Genomic DNA, 17,676 nt, shown 5'->3' on the forward strand with positions numbered 1-17,676 from the left:
GTTATCCTTTTCCTTATAAACATCTTACTGTAGTTTGTAAATTAAAACTCAATTTAAAAAAGGTTAAACATGTAAATATCTCACGTATAGTATGTGAATTTCACATGTTATTTGGCAAATGTAATTTATTAATGAAAACATATTCAAGTATGTTACGGGTTATATCGATATAAAGATTCAGGGGAAGTAACTCTGGTGTGTTATCACCCTTAGCTCCTAACACCGTATTTTCCGTGCTAAGGGGAGGCACGAAGAGAAAACAGTGACACAGAGCTTAGCGATCAAACACTCCCAGACTTCCGTCTGTCGCGACCGAACTTACTTTCTGTTTGCGGATTTCCGCACGACACAAGGTATATATATATATACGTATATATATACATATGCTATCACGATAGGATACAACTCTACCCATCCCGAAGAACATATTCAGACCAAGTTTCTGACCTGTCACTCAAATGGTAGAAAACTTACAAAAGGTTCGACACACCAGCTGAAGGACTCCGAACCGAAACACATCGACGCAGTTGGTTTAATACTCGATTATGATAGCCCTTCCTTGATCTAAGTTGGCATCATGTTGCAAATGTGAGAGTAATATGTTTTGACATCTTGTTAAAATGTAAAAACTAGAATGCTTGAGTAGCGGAATAAATTAACAACTACAAGCTTAATCAGCTACTGATCTGCTAATACTATAGGTGGTCTGTATGGTCTGTATTCAGAGCTTTCCGGAGATAAGCTTCCTATATCTAGAATCTTTATAGTTTAATCACTCTTTCCAAATGAAAGAAGAGAGTGATTAGTATGCATGGGACACACTCATAAACTATTGTGCCAAAGTTGTCTTTGTTTCAATATTCTGTGTTATCCAAACACTAATTACAGATAAACAAGAAGCAGGTCTGACTTGACACATTCACTCTCGGATGCCATGATCTTTAAAAGCCCGGATGTACAGGGATCAGTTATTGTAATGGACAGTGGTGTGATAGGGAGCGGTCATTACTCGATATTGCAACAGTCTTTGTCCGCGGTAATTGCATGTCTGTCTCCTTTCTATAAACCATTTTGATAATAGAGAAAAGTCAGTATCAAAAATCGTTTATAAGAAGCATCACAGTCGTACATTTACCATGTTTACTGCAGATATGTTTGTCGAAGGAGTCCTTAGATTAATAAACGAAGCAGCAAACCTCAAGGCAGCTGTGGTAATCTTATTCGGCCTGGGTCAAGTCTAAATTTACTACCCCGATACTCGAACCCTTATTTCCCAAACCTACCCAGGAACACACTGTAAGCCCCCAGATTCGGTACAAAATGTCCGATTGGGAATTGTTTTTTAAGAGCTCTGGCAAAGAGTATATAGATACACATATAAAATGATCTGATCATGCATGTACTGAAGTTGAATGAAGATTTATCTTTTTCATTCAAATGTATAAAAGTCATCGTATATATTTTTCCCTGGCTATGTTTTCAGGAACTCATTTCATCAGGAGGGATCCTCCCATTGGATAGTTTTATTGCTTACATATGGCTCATTAGGTGTAGTTACAGTACTTCACAAAGGTTTCACCAACATACCGTATTCGACGTAATAAGTGCACAGGCTGCTCTCAAAATTAGAAATAGGGGGCTCTTATTAGAATATCATTTTGGTGAAAGAGTTGAAAGATCGTAAATTTCGTGGTTTATGCTGACAGCCTGAAATGATACAAAAGAAAATTATGTGCTTATTATGCATGCACATACATGTTTCCAGAATTTAATTCCCCGTAATTAAGGGTGCATATAACAAACAGGTGCGTATTATACACGAATAAATTAGTCTTGTGCACATTGATCAATCGGAAGGGTGCTAATTGGGATTGTTCACTAGCCACTATATCATCAAATACCGCCATTGGCGCTTATAGCGGGGCACTTATTACGTCAAATACGGTAATTATATTTGTGAAAGACACCAGGTGTCATGGTTTGTGATGGTTGTTTCAGGTTTGATGGCAAATGAGAGGACCCCAGAAGAACAAGCATATTTTGATTTGTTGGCGAAGTACAAAGACGAGGAGAAGGAAGAAGAGAGAGAAGCTGAAGGTAGTTTAGGGTTTGAAAGTCCTTGTTGTAAGGGACTTGTGGTACAGTTTAAATAAGTTCTCAGTGCCTGAAAGGTAGGGCTGCAACGGTTCGGTTCGGTGTACCGAGATCCGGTACTTGTCGTCTCGATTCGATTTACAATGCCTAGATTTCGATTCGGTTCATTCCAATTTTTGTAATAAATTTAAAATTAACAAAAATAACCTACCTCGTTGGCGAAAAAAATTAAAAGACGCATTCATATTGACAAAGTGAAAATGTAAAAAAATGCATTTGTTTGAAACTTTTGACAACTGTCTCTTGAAAACGCAAATAGATTAGAGTGCCCTCCCTTTGAAAGCATGCCAGATGACGTGCTGTCACCAGCCCCAAGTCATCTAAAATCTAAGGTTTGGGCTCAAGTGTGGCTAGTGAGAGGGTCTTTTCAACAGCCGGGGATGTTGTGATTACTCGGAGGGCTTCCCTCAGTAGTGACAAAGTGGACATGCTTGTGTTTTTATCAAAAAACATGATCATCCCTGATGACCTGATTGACCTCACAGTCTGAGGTGATGAGTTTGTCCTGTTGGTGCACAGTGTTGCACTGTTCTATAAAAAAGTTAAAGTAAATACACCTTTTGTTACTTATTTATGCATATTATACATGAATCATTGTATATTATTAGACTAATGAATCGAATCGAAAATAATCGAATCGAATGGAAATAATCGAGCATCGAACCGAATTGAAGTATTGGTGAACCGTTGCAGCCCTACTGAAAGGCACACTTAGAAATTATATTTGTAACAACAAGGTTAATTGTAGGACCCCAGGACGTCCAGAAGGTCGGGGGTTAGATCCCCAGCCGCGTCATACCAAAAGATGTTAAAAGATGGTACTTGTTGTTACCCAGCCTGGCGCTCGACATAAGGGGCTAAATAAAGGACTGGTCGGCTCGGAGTCTGTGTATTCATGTTAAACTGTGGCGTGATATCTCAGTGGGCTAGCACTACAAAATCGGCATTAGTCCAGATTAGTACAAGCAGCCACACCCACCCACGTGCATGCACGTCGCCATGTAAGTGCAATAATCTTGGACGCGACTGTAAACCCCATTTCACCTCACTGTAAGAGGCGGTTAACAGGATCAGGTGATCAGGCTTGCTGACATGGTTGAATACTGGATTGTCTGGTCCAGACTTGATTATTGACAGACTGCCGTCATATTGCTGAGAATATGCTGAGTTCAATCCTTGGGCCTGTGTCAGGGTTAAAGAAGGTTACCCTTAACTCGTCAGGGTTAGAGAATGTTACCCTTAACTCGTCAGGGTTAGAAAAGGTTACCCTTAACATGTCAGGGTTAGAGAATGTTACCCTTAACTCGTCAGGGTTAGAGAATGTTACCCTTAACTCGTCAGGGTTAGAAAAGGTTACCCTTAACTCTAATCCCTAGCACCCCTTCATGATAGCAATTTCGGCTGACCTGTCCTTTGGGACTTATGTGTGTTAGTAGAGTACAAATTTCTATTGGGAGTTTTAGTATTGATAAAATTTCTGTTTTTATATTGATAAGATTTCTATTCTTGTATTGATATGATTTCATTTTAGATTTTTTGAAACTGATAGATTTTCTTAGGCTGCTCTTGTTTAAATACGTTTGAGTAACTGTCTATCTCTCAGAAAAAGAGTTAGTTTAGGCTTCGCTCTTGCATCTCTTGGTTTAAGGAGATCTAAATGCAAGTCTTGTTGTAACGGAGCTGGGCTGGGACATGGTCTTGCCATTCCAGTAACAAGTGAGCAATGGATTCGGGTCCATTGCAAGATGGGCATACGTTGTCATAGTGATCTTTGTGATCGAGTGCATGGCATGAGATGGCTACTTCAACTTTCATTTGAGTATGAGTATGGCTTTGAGTGAATCTTGGGTTGAATTTTGTATGGCCATCTGTGGATCTTACTTGCATCCCCCTGGGCTTGCCATTTTTGGGCTATGGAGGCTTTGAGTTTGCTTATTATCTCAAGTTTACTGAAGGGAATAGGCTGTATCTCTGCTGAGTCTAGAGCTATATTCACCATTTGAAGTCGACATTAGCCAATCAGAAGGCAGCTTTCACATGCTTTACAGCACTAGTTTCAAACTGGCGACTACGCTTCAAACATATTTTGACAAATTTTGAAAAGTGAACAAAAGAACATTATGGAATGGCAAATAGATGGCCTAGATTGTATGGATTTAGTCTTAAAGCCTGTATATGTCGTTTGGAATACCCAATGTTAAATTTTCAAGGTTGCATGATTAGCAAACACTTTTCGACTGTCACTTTCCTGATCTGGTAAGCAAGGTTGTGATTGGTTGGATGAAAGGTCATTCTGACGTGACCCGTAATCGGATGTTCTCAGATTTTGTTTAGCTGTAGTGAGAACTAAGTTCTGATTTTAATGAGATTGCACTATTCCCGTTTCAGAAACTGAGAAGGCTATTACCCAGCTAACACACAAAAATTTAAAACATTTTGAGAATGTTTCCTTATGGTTAGCTGAAAACTAAAATTTGTGGTGTTTCCCGAATGTTCTGTAATGACGAGAAACATTATTGAAACCTAATCAAAACTTCCTAGTTGAGAGCTTCTGGTGATTGTAGAGACATCATCATTGTAAGCTTCTTTTTCAGCTTTGAGTGTTCAAAAACTCATTCATTCAGGGGACACGGGTGGCCCAGTTGTCTAAGGCGCCGCTGTGCAGAGTTGCGTCCCTTGCTCGCGCTCGTGGGTTTCACCAAAGTAGTAAAAGTCTTAGACCTGCATCACTTTGGGCTTTCCTCCGACATTAAGCTGACACGCCGTGATATAACTGGAATACTGTTAAAAGCAGCGTTAAACCGAACTAACTAACTCACTCACTCACTCACTCACTCACTCACTCACTCACTCACTCACTCACTCACTCTTATTCATTCATGCACACCAACTAGTCAATTAACAAATCACCAAAAAATCAGCGATAGGAACTGTGAAAGATGAGCATGATGAGAACAGCAAACACTGTTATGTTTACAAAAAATAGTGCATTTTGTAATAAATGTTCACAAAGAAAATAACAAGGTTAGTTGTCCGATTGAGATGCTTCTTGTGTATATGTGTTGGCTTCTGTGTCAACAAAACAAAAATAACAACATTAATTTAATCCAGGGCCCACTTGCACAAAACGATCTTAGCGCTACGACTATTGTAAGCCTATGTTAAAGTATGGGAGTTAAGATCATCTTAGCGCTAAGATCGCTTTGTGCAAGTGGGCCCTGATGGTACAAATTTCGATTAAATAATCTATTTCGTTTAAGTTTGAATTATCCTCCTTGACCCATGAAGATTCTGGGGTAGAATAGGTCTTCAGCAACCCATGCTTGCCGTAAAAAGTGGCTATGCTTGTCGTAAGAGGCGACTGACGGGATCAGGTGGTCAGGCTCGCTGACCTGGTTGATGCATGTCATCGATCCCAATTGCATGGATCAATGCTCATGATGTCAATCACTGGATTGTCTGGTCCGGACTCGATTATTTACAGACCACCGTCATATAGCTGGAATATTGCTGAGTGCGGCATTAAACAAGTACCAACCAACCACAAATTTGAAGTATTTTTACGTGCAATATTAAGCTACATTTAATATTATTTTTCAATAATAGGATGCACATGTACATGTATATGTTGTTAAATCGAGCCCTGATCAGGGACATGTTGAGGTTATGATAAAACGTAAGAATTTGCCACCATCCTTGTGTGGGGCCTGTTTGAGGAAATCGGTCAGGACTTCCTTAACTTGACTCACTGTAGGCAACTTGTGGCTGAGTCAGGCTTTTGCAAGAACAAGGAAGAACATTTGCTGACATTTCACTAGATTGCTCTCTTGAAAGTCTGATTGTTTTTTAGAAACAGTTTTTCATAGTTATTCCAGTGTAAGGAAAATACAATCAATCAAAATCATGATTAATTCACCAATTTTTATTTTTTGTATTTAAATAGTGAGCTAAAATGCATATTAATGTGTTTTAAACAAAGTACATGTAAGTAATCCAAACAACCAAATGATATAACCGGAGGTTTCGTAAAATAATATTATTTTTATGTTTAATATTTTCAACAATGTGATCCTTTTTGGTAGATATTATGTATAACTTCTTTATAAAGTTTATACTTGTGATGTAATGTATTGAAATGATTCTTGTACTTTCTTCTATGTCATAAAATAATTTCCCAAATAATATTTGACTAAAATTAAATTGATTGAATTTAAAATCATGGTGTTTATAACACCTTTTTTATATTTCTTGTAAAAAAGTTGCATCTTGTATTTCCATGTAAGGAGGCTGACATGATTGATGAGGAATCATGGTCTGTATTTGGGGTGAAACAATACATGAAGGTCATGATATACGATACGTATCACCATACATCGGTCATGGTACGATACATATCACGATACTCATATACGTCAAATCGCATGGAATCCTCTCGACACTAAATATTTCAGAGTAGACTGAAAAGGAAAAGCTAGCTGCAGACACATGTTGGTAGCGGCTATATTTAGCTGTGAACTTAAAATGTAAACTACAGCTCATTTTGCAATATTGACTGACAAAAGCGCAGGGAATCAATAAAAGAGTAGTAAGTAATTTATTTTAGCAAGTGTATTGTCTTGTATCGACACAGTAAAAAATGTATCGTGTATTGTATCGTCACATGAAAACATGATGAACCAATGTATTGTTTCACTTCCAGTCTGTTTTGCTGGGGAAGTGACGTCTTGTTATAAAAATAACAAGCTGGGGTCAAGGAAGTTAATGAAATACTATACCGGATATATCCTGTTTTCCCTGTACATCACTGATAAGCAGAGAGACTACATATGTGACCAAATTTGTATAAGCAGATGGGATACGGGGCTGAGGACATGTGAAAGTCTTGTCTTTGTAAACATTTCTACATTTTGAACATTTTGCAAGAACTAAGTCAACGAGCCTGATCCCATTAGTCACCTCTTATGATAAGCATGGGTTGCTGAAGACCTATTCTAACCCGCATCTTCACATTTCGGAATGTGAAAGTAGTCAATCAGTGTTTATATTATGTCTAAGATACAGCCATGTGGTCATGTGACCAGCGCTGACAGATATTCATTCCATTTAAATCTATGTGTTAGTCAGTCAGTGTTTATATTATATCTAAGATACAGCTTTGTGGTCATGTGACCAGCGCTGACAGATATTCATTCCATTTAAATCTATGTGTTAGCCAGTCAGTGTTTATATTATATCTAAGATACAGCCTGCTGGTCATGTGACCAGCGCTGACAGATATTCATTCCATTTAAATCTATGTGTTAGTCAGTCAGTGTTTATATTATATCTAAGATACAGCCTTGTGGTCATGTGACCAGCGCTGACAGATATTCATTCCATTTAAATCTATGTGTTATTTGTCAGTTCTTGTCACGATATGGCTGAAATACTGCCGATGTCACGTTAAATAATAACTCACTCACCTCTCATCCAATGGGAAAGCCATTAAAACATTATTAGGAGAGAGTTTCAATAGACACAAGATGCCAGTAAAATAAATTCCTACTATGTTCTACTTTTTCTAGCTCAGTTCGAAGAGGATCTCGAGCGTGCTCTAGCCTTGAGCCTCTGTGAAGAAACAGTTGTCACGGGAACACAGTCAGGTGACGCCGACCCTGTCATAGATTTTCCACATGTAAGTACCACGCTTTACCAACAGTTGTATACTCCCCATGGAGTTGAGAACTCTGAAAACACACTGAAATCACTCTGCTTATCACATCAGTGATGTGGAGTTATGCACTTGTTAGTGGACTAGTACCTTCATCTTCAAATTTTAGTTGGATCATCTTCCCTAGGCAAGGGAGTAACTGACTATAAAAGTTCAGTTTCCACCCTTGCCGAACAAGGCATGAATTTCGTGGCTCGATTGTAGCGCCACCTGGGGCAGTTATGAGTTACGTCTCTTCTATGCCCCTCCTGTTGACCAGTCAGATTCCACCTCCCAATCAAGACGATCTGATCGATAATTAAGATCTTTGTTCTGTTAAATGGGTCTTACCTTGCGAAGTGCATTAAATCACATGAGCACTTGGATTAAAAACATGAAAAGATTTGGAAAATGTTTGCTGACACCCAGTTGACAGTACTCATACTCATACATTACAAATCCTGCAATCGACCAAAATCTGCACATCAGTCACCATGTTGTTTCCGAAACCAGATGTTGATTTCATTACATGATCTTGATTGGACTAGGCATAGACTCGTTAGTCCAGCCAAAATAAATATAACTCCATGATTCCAGCCTATTTCGGCAAGGGTGGAAACTGATCTTTTATGGACAGATATGGGCAATTTGGTATCTGGAATTATATTTTAATAACTACAATTATATTTAAACAATTCTGTAATCCTTGAATTTAATCTGACATTGTACTTGATGTGTCTTCAGCATGTTCAGAATGGAAAACAAATAATTTCAGGAAAACTTAGTTGCTGATCAGCCAGGTAATCGGAGACAACATTCCAGAAAGAACAGACGGTTTGTGACTGATTCATCACCTGATGCAGATGCCATGGCCTCAGGGGGAGATAATTACAATAGTGGTAGCCACCCATCTGGCAGACCACGCAGTATTGAACTAGCAGAACAGATGAGGAGACAGGTTATAGAGGATGCAGAGGATTCAACGGATTCAACTCAGAATCATCCGTCTGGTCGGCGGAGAAGTGTTGAAATGGCAGAGGAAATGAGAAAGAAAATGTTAGATGGAGCTCAGAGCAGTGATGGTGAACAGTTTCATCCATCCGGTCGTAGGCGGAGCGTTGAAATGGCAGAAGAAATGCGTAGACAAATGTCAGCACAAGGAAGTGATGATGAACAGTTTCACCCATCCGGTCGTAGGCGGAGCGTTGAAATGGCAGAGGAAATGCGGAGACAAATGTTGGAAGATAGTCAAAATGGAGAAAGTAGCACCTGCTATAATCTGCCAATGCGGAAAAGAAGTTTAAGACCTGTTGAAACTGTTAACATTGGTGAAGATGAGGAAGTTTCCCGTGAAATTGAAGAACTCATTCGAAGGGGTATTATAAAACCTGATCACAGAGCACCTCCTTCTTCCAACAGATCTGGTGCTATACCTGACAGTGACAGTGAACTGTTTGGTGACGGCAGTCTACATCCGAGCAATGGTGGTGAAGACCCTACAGACCATCATGTTCAGAGGCGGAAAACACGAGCACATGCTAACACTAGAATACCTCAGAATCATAGAATAGACTTCAAGAATCCCTTTCCTTTTGCCGATGATGAATTCCCTGTGAATTGGGAGAGATCAAGAATTCCAGATGGAATGGCAGGCGAATTGTTCCAGCTTGTAGAAATATTGCCCGGGGAAGAGGAGTACGAGACGATAGCCCGTGACTTCCACATCGCCGACCTTGAAGTTAAGAAGATGGAGCGTCTCCAGAATGTTCATCTCCTGGATCGGTACAAGGGAGAAAAGGAGCTTTTAATGAAGAGCAGAGGAAGAGGTAAGATCTCCCTAAATATATCAGTTGTCACTTTTATTCAAAAAAGATTCTGATTTTGTATGCTTTCATCATGTGTTCATTTACCAGAGTTCTTGATTAAGTCCTCGTCGCTGCCTTGATGGTAGGAGTTAGGGCTGGGATGAGTCCAAATTTACTACCCAGGTACCTATCCCCCTATTACCCGACCCTACCCAGGTACCCACTGTAGGTCTCAAGAGTTAGGTACAAATGTCTGATTGGGAATTTGTTTACTATAGCCCTGGCAAAACGTATTTAAATACATGTATTAAACAATCTGGTCAAGCATACACTTAAGTTTACTTAAGTTATTTCTTTATTCAACCATATGAAAAGTCAGAAGCAATGGGTGCATAGTCAGAAAATGCGAACATTGGTGACTTACAGTGTAACCATAGAGTTCTAGATAATTTTTGTCATTAGACGATATATCACCGGGTAGTCCTGTGGGTACAGAGGTCCTACTCAGAACCCACCCGACCCGAGTACCCGAGTTACCCGTCACAACCCTAGTCGTGTCATCACTTCTCTGTTTACTAACCAGGCCAGGTGCCAGTGTTTAGAGTGGTTGAGTCCAGGGGAGGGTCACGCCGAGTTCCTAGGTCGTCAGCTTCTCATTTGTCTGACCAATGAAGATCCGGGTTAGAGTAGGTCTTCAGCAACCCATGCTTGTTGTAAGAGCCACTACCGGTATACTTGTCAATAGAGGCAACCAACGGGATCGGGTGGTCAGACTCGCTGACTTATTAATGCATGTCATCGTATCCCAATTGATTATTTACATGTGACTAACCACTGGTCCGGGTTGTCCTGTGGTTACTCGGGTCCTACCCAGTACCCACCCGACCCGGGTACCCATGTTACCTGTCCCAGTCCTAGTAGGAGTTGAAGATTTCGGGTGTCATTAGATTCAAATACAGTGACAGTCGTAAGAGGCAACTAACAGGATCGAGAGGTCAGGCTTGCAGACTTGGTTGATACATGTCATCGTATCCGAATTGTGTCGATTGATGCTTATGATGTCAATCACTGGATTGTCTGGTCCAGACTTGATTATTTACAGATCGCCGTCATATAGCTGGAATATTGCTGAGTGCGGCATTAACAACAAACAAACACAAAACAAAATTTTATTTGTTGGTCCATAGGGACTGGCAGTCCACGCCTAATTTCACTAGTAAAACACTGGTAATTACCAATAAACGGGAACACTGTACTCTGAAAAAAGGCAGCCTGATAACGTTATATTATACACATACACTTGTAAGGGAAAAGGAGAGGCATATTGGGCAATACACCTACAGTTAAACAAAAGAAATGAGAACATGAGTATAAATTCTCTTCTGTATCCATGGTGTCGTTTTCAGATTTTGATGTAAACGCCCGGTACTTGTACCACGGGTCTGCGGCCAACAAGATGATTCTCTGTGAAGAGGGGCTGGATGCCAGGCTCGGGATGAGTGGATGTTTTGGAAAAGGCATCTATTTCAGGTAAACACCAGGAACTAAATATCATAACTAGGGTGTGGACACGTGAAGATCTTGGGAAGAATGAAATCCCATGCTTGCCGTAAAAGGCGACTATGCTGGACGTCAGAGGGGACTTACGGCATCGGGTGGTCAGGCTCGCTGACTTGGTAGATGCATGTCATCCTATCCCAATTGTTTGGATCGATGCTCATGATGTCAATCACTGGATTGTCTGGTCCAGACTCGATTATTTACAGACCCCCGTCATATGGCTGATATATTCCTGAGTGCGGTTTTAGACAACAAACAAACAAACAAACAAACAAACAAACTGGGGTGTGGCAGCGGGACTTCTTATGGTCACAAATGACTATTTCATCGAATGAGAATGATATAATATGAATAATGATAAATTTATCATTGGTAGGGTGTACAGGATTTTGCAATCTGAAACTCCTTTGGGTGTGGGTGTACAAGTATGCCCAGCTTGTCAAGACCTGTACACCCAACCATTCACACTATACACTTCAGGCATAACAAGATCAAAAGCTGCAAAATAATGGTAGAAATATTTAAAATCAAATATAACAATATTAATTCAAATAAAACAACTATGTTCCTGCTTCTTTTTATTGTATTTAAGGCTAATAAAATACAAGAAGTGGTTCTCATGCAATGTTTTTTGAAAATATAGTCCCAGCGGGCCAGCAGTGTCTCTTTTCTCTTTTGTTCAAACTATTATGTAACCAAACAAACAGATGGGTCACCAAATAAACAATTGTGTACAATCAACCTGGGAAAGGACCTCCCTACATTAATGTATTCCTTGATGAGTAAAATACTGGAATACAGTATTTGACTACCATTGGACTTGGAAATATTAATGATTTTTTTGTTTTTTATAAAATGGAAATAAAAACGAAACATATGGCGAACTTTATGATGTTGCGGGCGGTGCCTGTGAAACCAGACTATTATTAATTTTAGACTAATATAAAATATCATATATAACTTTTTCTCATATTTGTTTGCTGAAATTGCACTTGAAGCCACATTAAAAATTGCCCACTCTACCATGTCAACTGTCACAATTCTTGTTATATTGCCATTGTTGAAGCACCCGCTTGACCCAGATTAATACGGAGACAGCACACTACCGAAAGTGATGTAAGATTGTACATGGTCAGAGGTCGCCAGTTTGAAATAGATACGGAAAACCCCAAATGAAACAAAGCTAGAACACTTGAAAATTGTGAAGCATTCGACTTCGTATTACAGTGAACTACGGTTAAAAGCCACCCCTAAATTTAGTTTGTTAAAACCTTAGTTCATTATAAGCACATATACAACAGATGTACGGGTCCAAAACAACAGTTCGGTATATCTACCAGTTTGTTATAAGCATGTTCGTTATAAACATACTTTACTGTATACAATAAACTAAGTTTATAACAAACACGCATATAACAAACTGATGGATATAACAAACTGTTTTTGGGGTCCCGGTCATTTGCTGTATATGTGCTGTATGCAGTGCTAGAAATTGGCTGTAGTCCTGGAGGCCTTGCCAAACTGCCCAATAGTTAAGGTATGATAAGGACTAAAGTACGCACGGAATTGAAAAAAAAAGTTTCTTGATCTCAGATTTTAAATAAATGCAGTTAATATACAAAATATATACCGTATTCGACCTAATAAGCGCCCAGGGCGCTCTCAAAATTAGAAATAGGGGGCTCTTATTAGAATGGTATTTTGGTGCAAAAAAATCAGGTGAAAGATAAATTTCGTGGTTTATGCTGACAGCCTGACATATTTATATACGACAGATATATTTTTCCAGGATATTTAATTGCCCATAATTAAGGATGCATATAACACACGAGTGCGTATTATACACGAATAAATAAATCTTGTGTACATTGATCAATCGGAAGGGGTGCTAATTGGGATTGTTCACTAGCCAATATATTAACAAATATCGCCATGGGTGCTTATTAGAGCGGGGCGCTTATTACGTCGAATACGGTAAATATTCAAACAACTCAATTAGTACTAATTTTGCCTTGGTGCAAATACAGCGTATCAAAGGTTTTTATGTCATTTTACCCATAAAAGTGTGTAAAAATATGAACAAAACAGACTATTGTGAAACTGAGCTTAACCAGGGGTTAGTAGATCAAGGTGAATGTCCATGACCTATGACACCTTGACGACAGGTGAAAACAGGTGCTTGAAACCCACGTGCATGTGATTTGTCAGTGGTTGGTGATTTGTGAGTGGCATTGTGGGATAGTGAATCATCGTCAAAATATCAGAACGTAAAAGTAACATATTCCCTTCTCAAACAACAACTTACATGTCATTATTATTATATACATGGACATAGCTGTTATTTTTATTGTTGTTTTGATAACTTTTTTCCAGGCTACTTTGCATAATGCCTATAGCCTGTTTCTGCCATGTCAGTTTGGACTTAGTTTTATTTTTGAATGTTGAGTGCCTACAAATTACCTCCTGTAAAGTACGTTTTGTATTGAGCACTGAGATAAAATGAGCAAATCCAGACTAGTACTTTTCCAGTTGTTTTGTTATTTCATATTTACATCTACCTAATGCTTTGTGTCGATTATTAAATCCATCAAAACAGGTTTTTTTCATTTCCATGAGTACTTTAGTCCTGGAGTCCTTGCCAAACTGCCCAATAGTTAAGGTATGATAAGGACTAGTAGAAATTTGTCATTTTTAAGGATTTTGCTGTATGTTATCATCATTATTATTATTATCATTGTTATGTTTCTATAACTGTGTATTTATGCTTATTATATAACAAACTACAGTGATAACCAACTAAAAATTAGTGGTCCTTTTGGGTTCATAATAAATGATTTTACTGTGGGTTTGTGTTATAGTTATATTCTTCTGTGTCCCACTAGATGCACTGTATTATTTTTGTGTCCATTTTACTTGTTTTTGCGTATAGGATGCAGGATGTCTCGTTCAGTACATCATGCGTACAATGAAGGGATTTGCAACAGCATTCACTGTGTCATGGTTTTGTTCAACATTACCTTTGTCGTGTTTGTGTTTTTCTTCAGCGACAACCCCAAGAAGTGTGTTCAGTATGTGTCCAGGTCATCTGTGAAGTACATTCTCATGTGTCGGGTCATGCTGGGCGAGGCCAAGGTAATACGCAACAGACTGTTTTGTTTGTTTGTTTGTTGTTTAACGCCGAACTCAGCAATTATTCAAGCTATATGACGGCGGTCTGTAAATAATCGAATCTTGACTTGACAATCCTGTGATCAATATCATGCATCAATCCACGCAATTGGGATCGATTGCATGCATCAACCAAGACAGCAGGCCTCATCACCCCCGATCCCGTTAGTTGCCTCTTACGACAAGCATTGTCGCCTTTTACGGCAATCATGGGTTGCTGACAACCTATTTAACGCAGATCTTCACGGGTCCTGCAGGCTATTGCAGCGGTAGAAACTAACAGTTTCAGTCCACTAGTTCTTATAATGATAGCATATAGCAAAACCTTTAAAAATGTCAAAATTCTACTAGTCCTTAGGATACCTTTACTATTGGGCAGTATTGCAAGGACTATAGGACTAGTGCCAATTTCTAACCCTGCTATTGGCTTGTTGCAGTCTTGTCACTACATTTCCCATCTTCCCCAGGCAAGGGAGCTAAGTGACTTTATCAGCTGTTTTTACATCCAGTTTCCACCCTTGCCGAACTAGACTGGAATTTCTGGGTCGATCGTAGCGCCACCAGTGACTATTACAAGTTATGTCCCTTCTATGTCCCTCCTATTGACCAATCAGATTCTACCTCTCACATCACCAGCATTTTATTCAAACACAATGTTGGCGCCGAGTCAAGACGATCTGATCGATAATCAAAATCTCTATTGTGATAAAACAGGTCTTACTTCGCGAAGTGCATCAAATCACATGAGCACCTTGATTAAAAACATTAATAGATTTGGAAAATATCTATTGATGCCAACTCCTATACATAGCCTAACGATAGTTGTAGTGCTAATATTTCCTTTTGTGGAATGTGCCCTTGGTCTGTTCGCTCATGGGGTACTGTCTGTCATCTGTCGCCTTGCAATCTGGATTACAAGACATCTTGTCGTGTTTATGAAGTTTAATAGCATTTCCTACGTACTAAATGTGCAATGTTCGAAACTGTATAACCAGAAATGTGATAAGTAACGTTGTTCAATCATACACTTCCAGTGTTTTCTGACAAATATATTAAAATGACTATATGCTGTATTCATGTCACTATGTCAAAAACAAAGTTTTTCAAAGGTGTGACTGAAAATATGCGACTTTTGTCATGTTTCTCAATTAACTTTTTAATATGCCTTGAAATTTAATGTAAAGTACTAAAGATTTCTAAGTTTGAATCCCTTTATAACCGTTTCTCAGCCAAACAGATTGCACACATTACTGACATATTGTTTTCAATTGTAGATATATCCTCGGGGTGAAATGGAACGAGACTTGAAGCGAGAACCACCAAAAGAAGACCCAGCAGGAGGATGGAGGTTCTATGACTCTGTTCGGGTGAGGTTGTTGTGAACCTTGTCAGCTAAACCAGGGCAGTAATGTACCTCTCAAATAGATGGTCTATGACTGTTTAGCTGTGGTTGTGATTGAGTAATGTACTGGCTGTGGTTGTCATCGAGTAATGTACTGGCTGTAGTTGTCATTGAGTAATGTACTGACTGTGGTTGTCATTGAGTAATGTACTGACTGTGGTTGTTGTCAAGTAATGTACTGACTGTGGTTATCATCGAGTAATGTACTGACTGTGGTTGTTGTCAAGTAATGTACTGACTGTGGTTGTCATTGAGTAATGTACTGACTGTGGTTGTTGTCAAGTAATGTACTGACTGTGGTTATCATCGAGTAATGTACTGACTGTGGTTGTCATTGAGTAATGTACTGACTGTGGTTGTTGTCAAGTAATGTACTGACTGTGGTTATCATCGAGTAATGTACTGACTGTGGTTATCACTGAGTAATGTACTGACTGTGGTTATCGTCGAGTAATGTACTGACTGCGGTTGTCATGGAGTAATGTACTGGCTGCGGTTGTCATGGAGTAATGTACTGACTGGTTGTCATCGAGTAATGTACTGACTGTGGTTGTCATTGAGTAATGTACTGACTGTGGTTGTTGTCAAGTAATGTACTGACTGTGGTTATCATCGAGTAATGTACTGACTGTGGTTGTCATTGAGTAATGTACTGGCTGTGGTTGTTGTCAAGCAATGTACTGACTGTGGTTATCATCGAGTAATGTACTGACTGTTGTTGTCATTGAGTAATGTACTGACTGTGGCTGTTGTCAAGTAATGTACTGACTGTGGTTATCATTGAGTAATGTACTGACTGTGGTTATCATTGAGTAATGTACTGACTGTGGTTATCGTCGAGTAATGTACTGACTGTGGTTGTCATTGAGTAATGTACTGACTGTGGTTGTTGTCAAGTAATGTACTGACTGTGGTTGTCATTGAGTAATGTACTGACTGTGGTTATCATCGAGTAATGTGCTGACTGTGGTTGTCATTGAGTAATGTACTGACTGTGGTTGTTGTCAAGTAATGTACTGACTGTGGTTATCATCGAGTAATGTACTGGCTGTGGTTGTCATGGAGTAATGTACTAACTGAGGTTGTCATTGAGTAACGTACTGACTGTGGTTGTCATTGAGTAATGTACTGGGTGTGGTTGTCGTGGAGTAATGTACTCGCTGTGGTTGTCATTGAGTAATGTACTGACTGTGGTTGTCATTGAGTAATGTTCTGACTGTGGTTGTCATTGAGTAATGTACTGGCTGTGGTTGTCATTGAGTAATGTACTGACTGTGGTTGTCATCAAGCAAGGTACTGGCTGTAGTTGTCATCGAGTAATGTACTGACTGTGGTTGTCATGGAGTAATGTACTGGCTGTGGTTGTCATGGAGCAATGTATTGACTGTGGTTGTCATTAAGTAATGTACTGACTGTGGTTATCATTGAGTAATGTACTGACTGTGGTTATCATTAAGTAATGTACTGACTGTGGTTGTCATGGTGTAATGTACTGACTGTGGTTGTCGTGGAGTAATGTACTGGCTGTGGTTGTCATTGAGTAATGTACTGGCTGTGGTTGTCATGGAGTAATGTACTGACTGCAGTTGTCATTGCGTAATGTTCTGACTGTGGTTGTCATTGAGTAATGTACTGACTGTGGTTGTCATTGATTAATGTACAGACTGAGGTTGTCATGGAGTAATGTACTTACCGGTTGTCATCGAGGGATGATATAGCTGTGGCTGAGGTGGTAATTGAGTAATGTGCTGACTGTACCTTGATGAAAAAAGCAATTTGACCACTGTTTGCCACTCATGCCCGTTTGTACATCTTGGTGTGAGAGAAATAGCCTTTGTTCTGGTCTGTTCTGATGTTTCATGAGAGACTATTCTGCCAGTGCGTCATGTCAACTTTTA

The 17,676-nt window shown here is 39.3% G+C and overlaps 1 protein-coding gene across 1 annotated transcript in view; it reads left to right on the top strand.

Annotated features, from left to right (window-relative positions):
- Window positions 1-253: 253 nt before the first annotated feature.
- Window positions 254-17,676, top strand: part of LOC124140447 — a 36,031-nt gene continuing 18,608 nt past the window's right edge. The window contains exons 1-7 of the mRNA XM_046508003.2: window positions 254-353; window positions 1,999-2,097; window positions 7,719-7,828; window positions 8,619-9,669; window positions 11,055-11,178; window positions 14,253-14,340; window positions 15,651-15,743. Of these exons, the coding sequence (XP_046363959.2) occupies window positions 2,004-2,097; window positions 7,719-7,828; window positions 8,619-9,669; window positions 11,055-11,178; window positions 14,253-14,340; window positions 15,651-15,743 (1,560 nt within the window). The 5' untranslated portion in view covers window positions 254-353; window positions 1,999-2,003. The remainder of the gene's footprint in view (window positions 354-1,998; window positions 2,098-7,718; window positions 7,829-8,618; window positions 9,670-11,054; window positions 11,179-14,252; window positions 14,341-15,650; window positions 15,744-17,676) is intronic.

Source organism: Haliotis rufescens, unplaced genomic scaffold, assembly GCF_023055435.1.
Source record: "Haliotis rufescens isolate VD_foot unplaced genomic scaffold, xgHalRufe1.0.p SCAF_37, whole genome shotgun sequence".
NCBI classification, from domain to species: domain Eukaryota; kingdom Metazoa; phylum Mollusca; class Gastropoda; order Lepetellida; family Haliotidae; genus Haliotis; species Haliotis rufescens.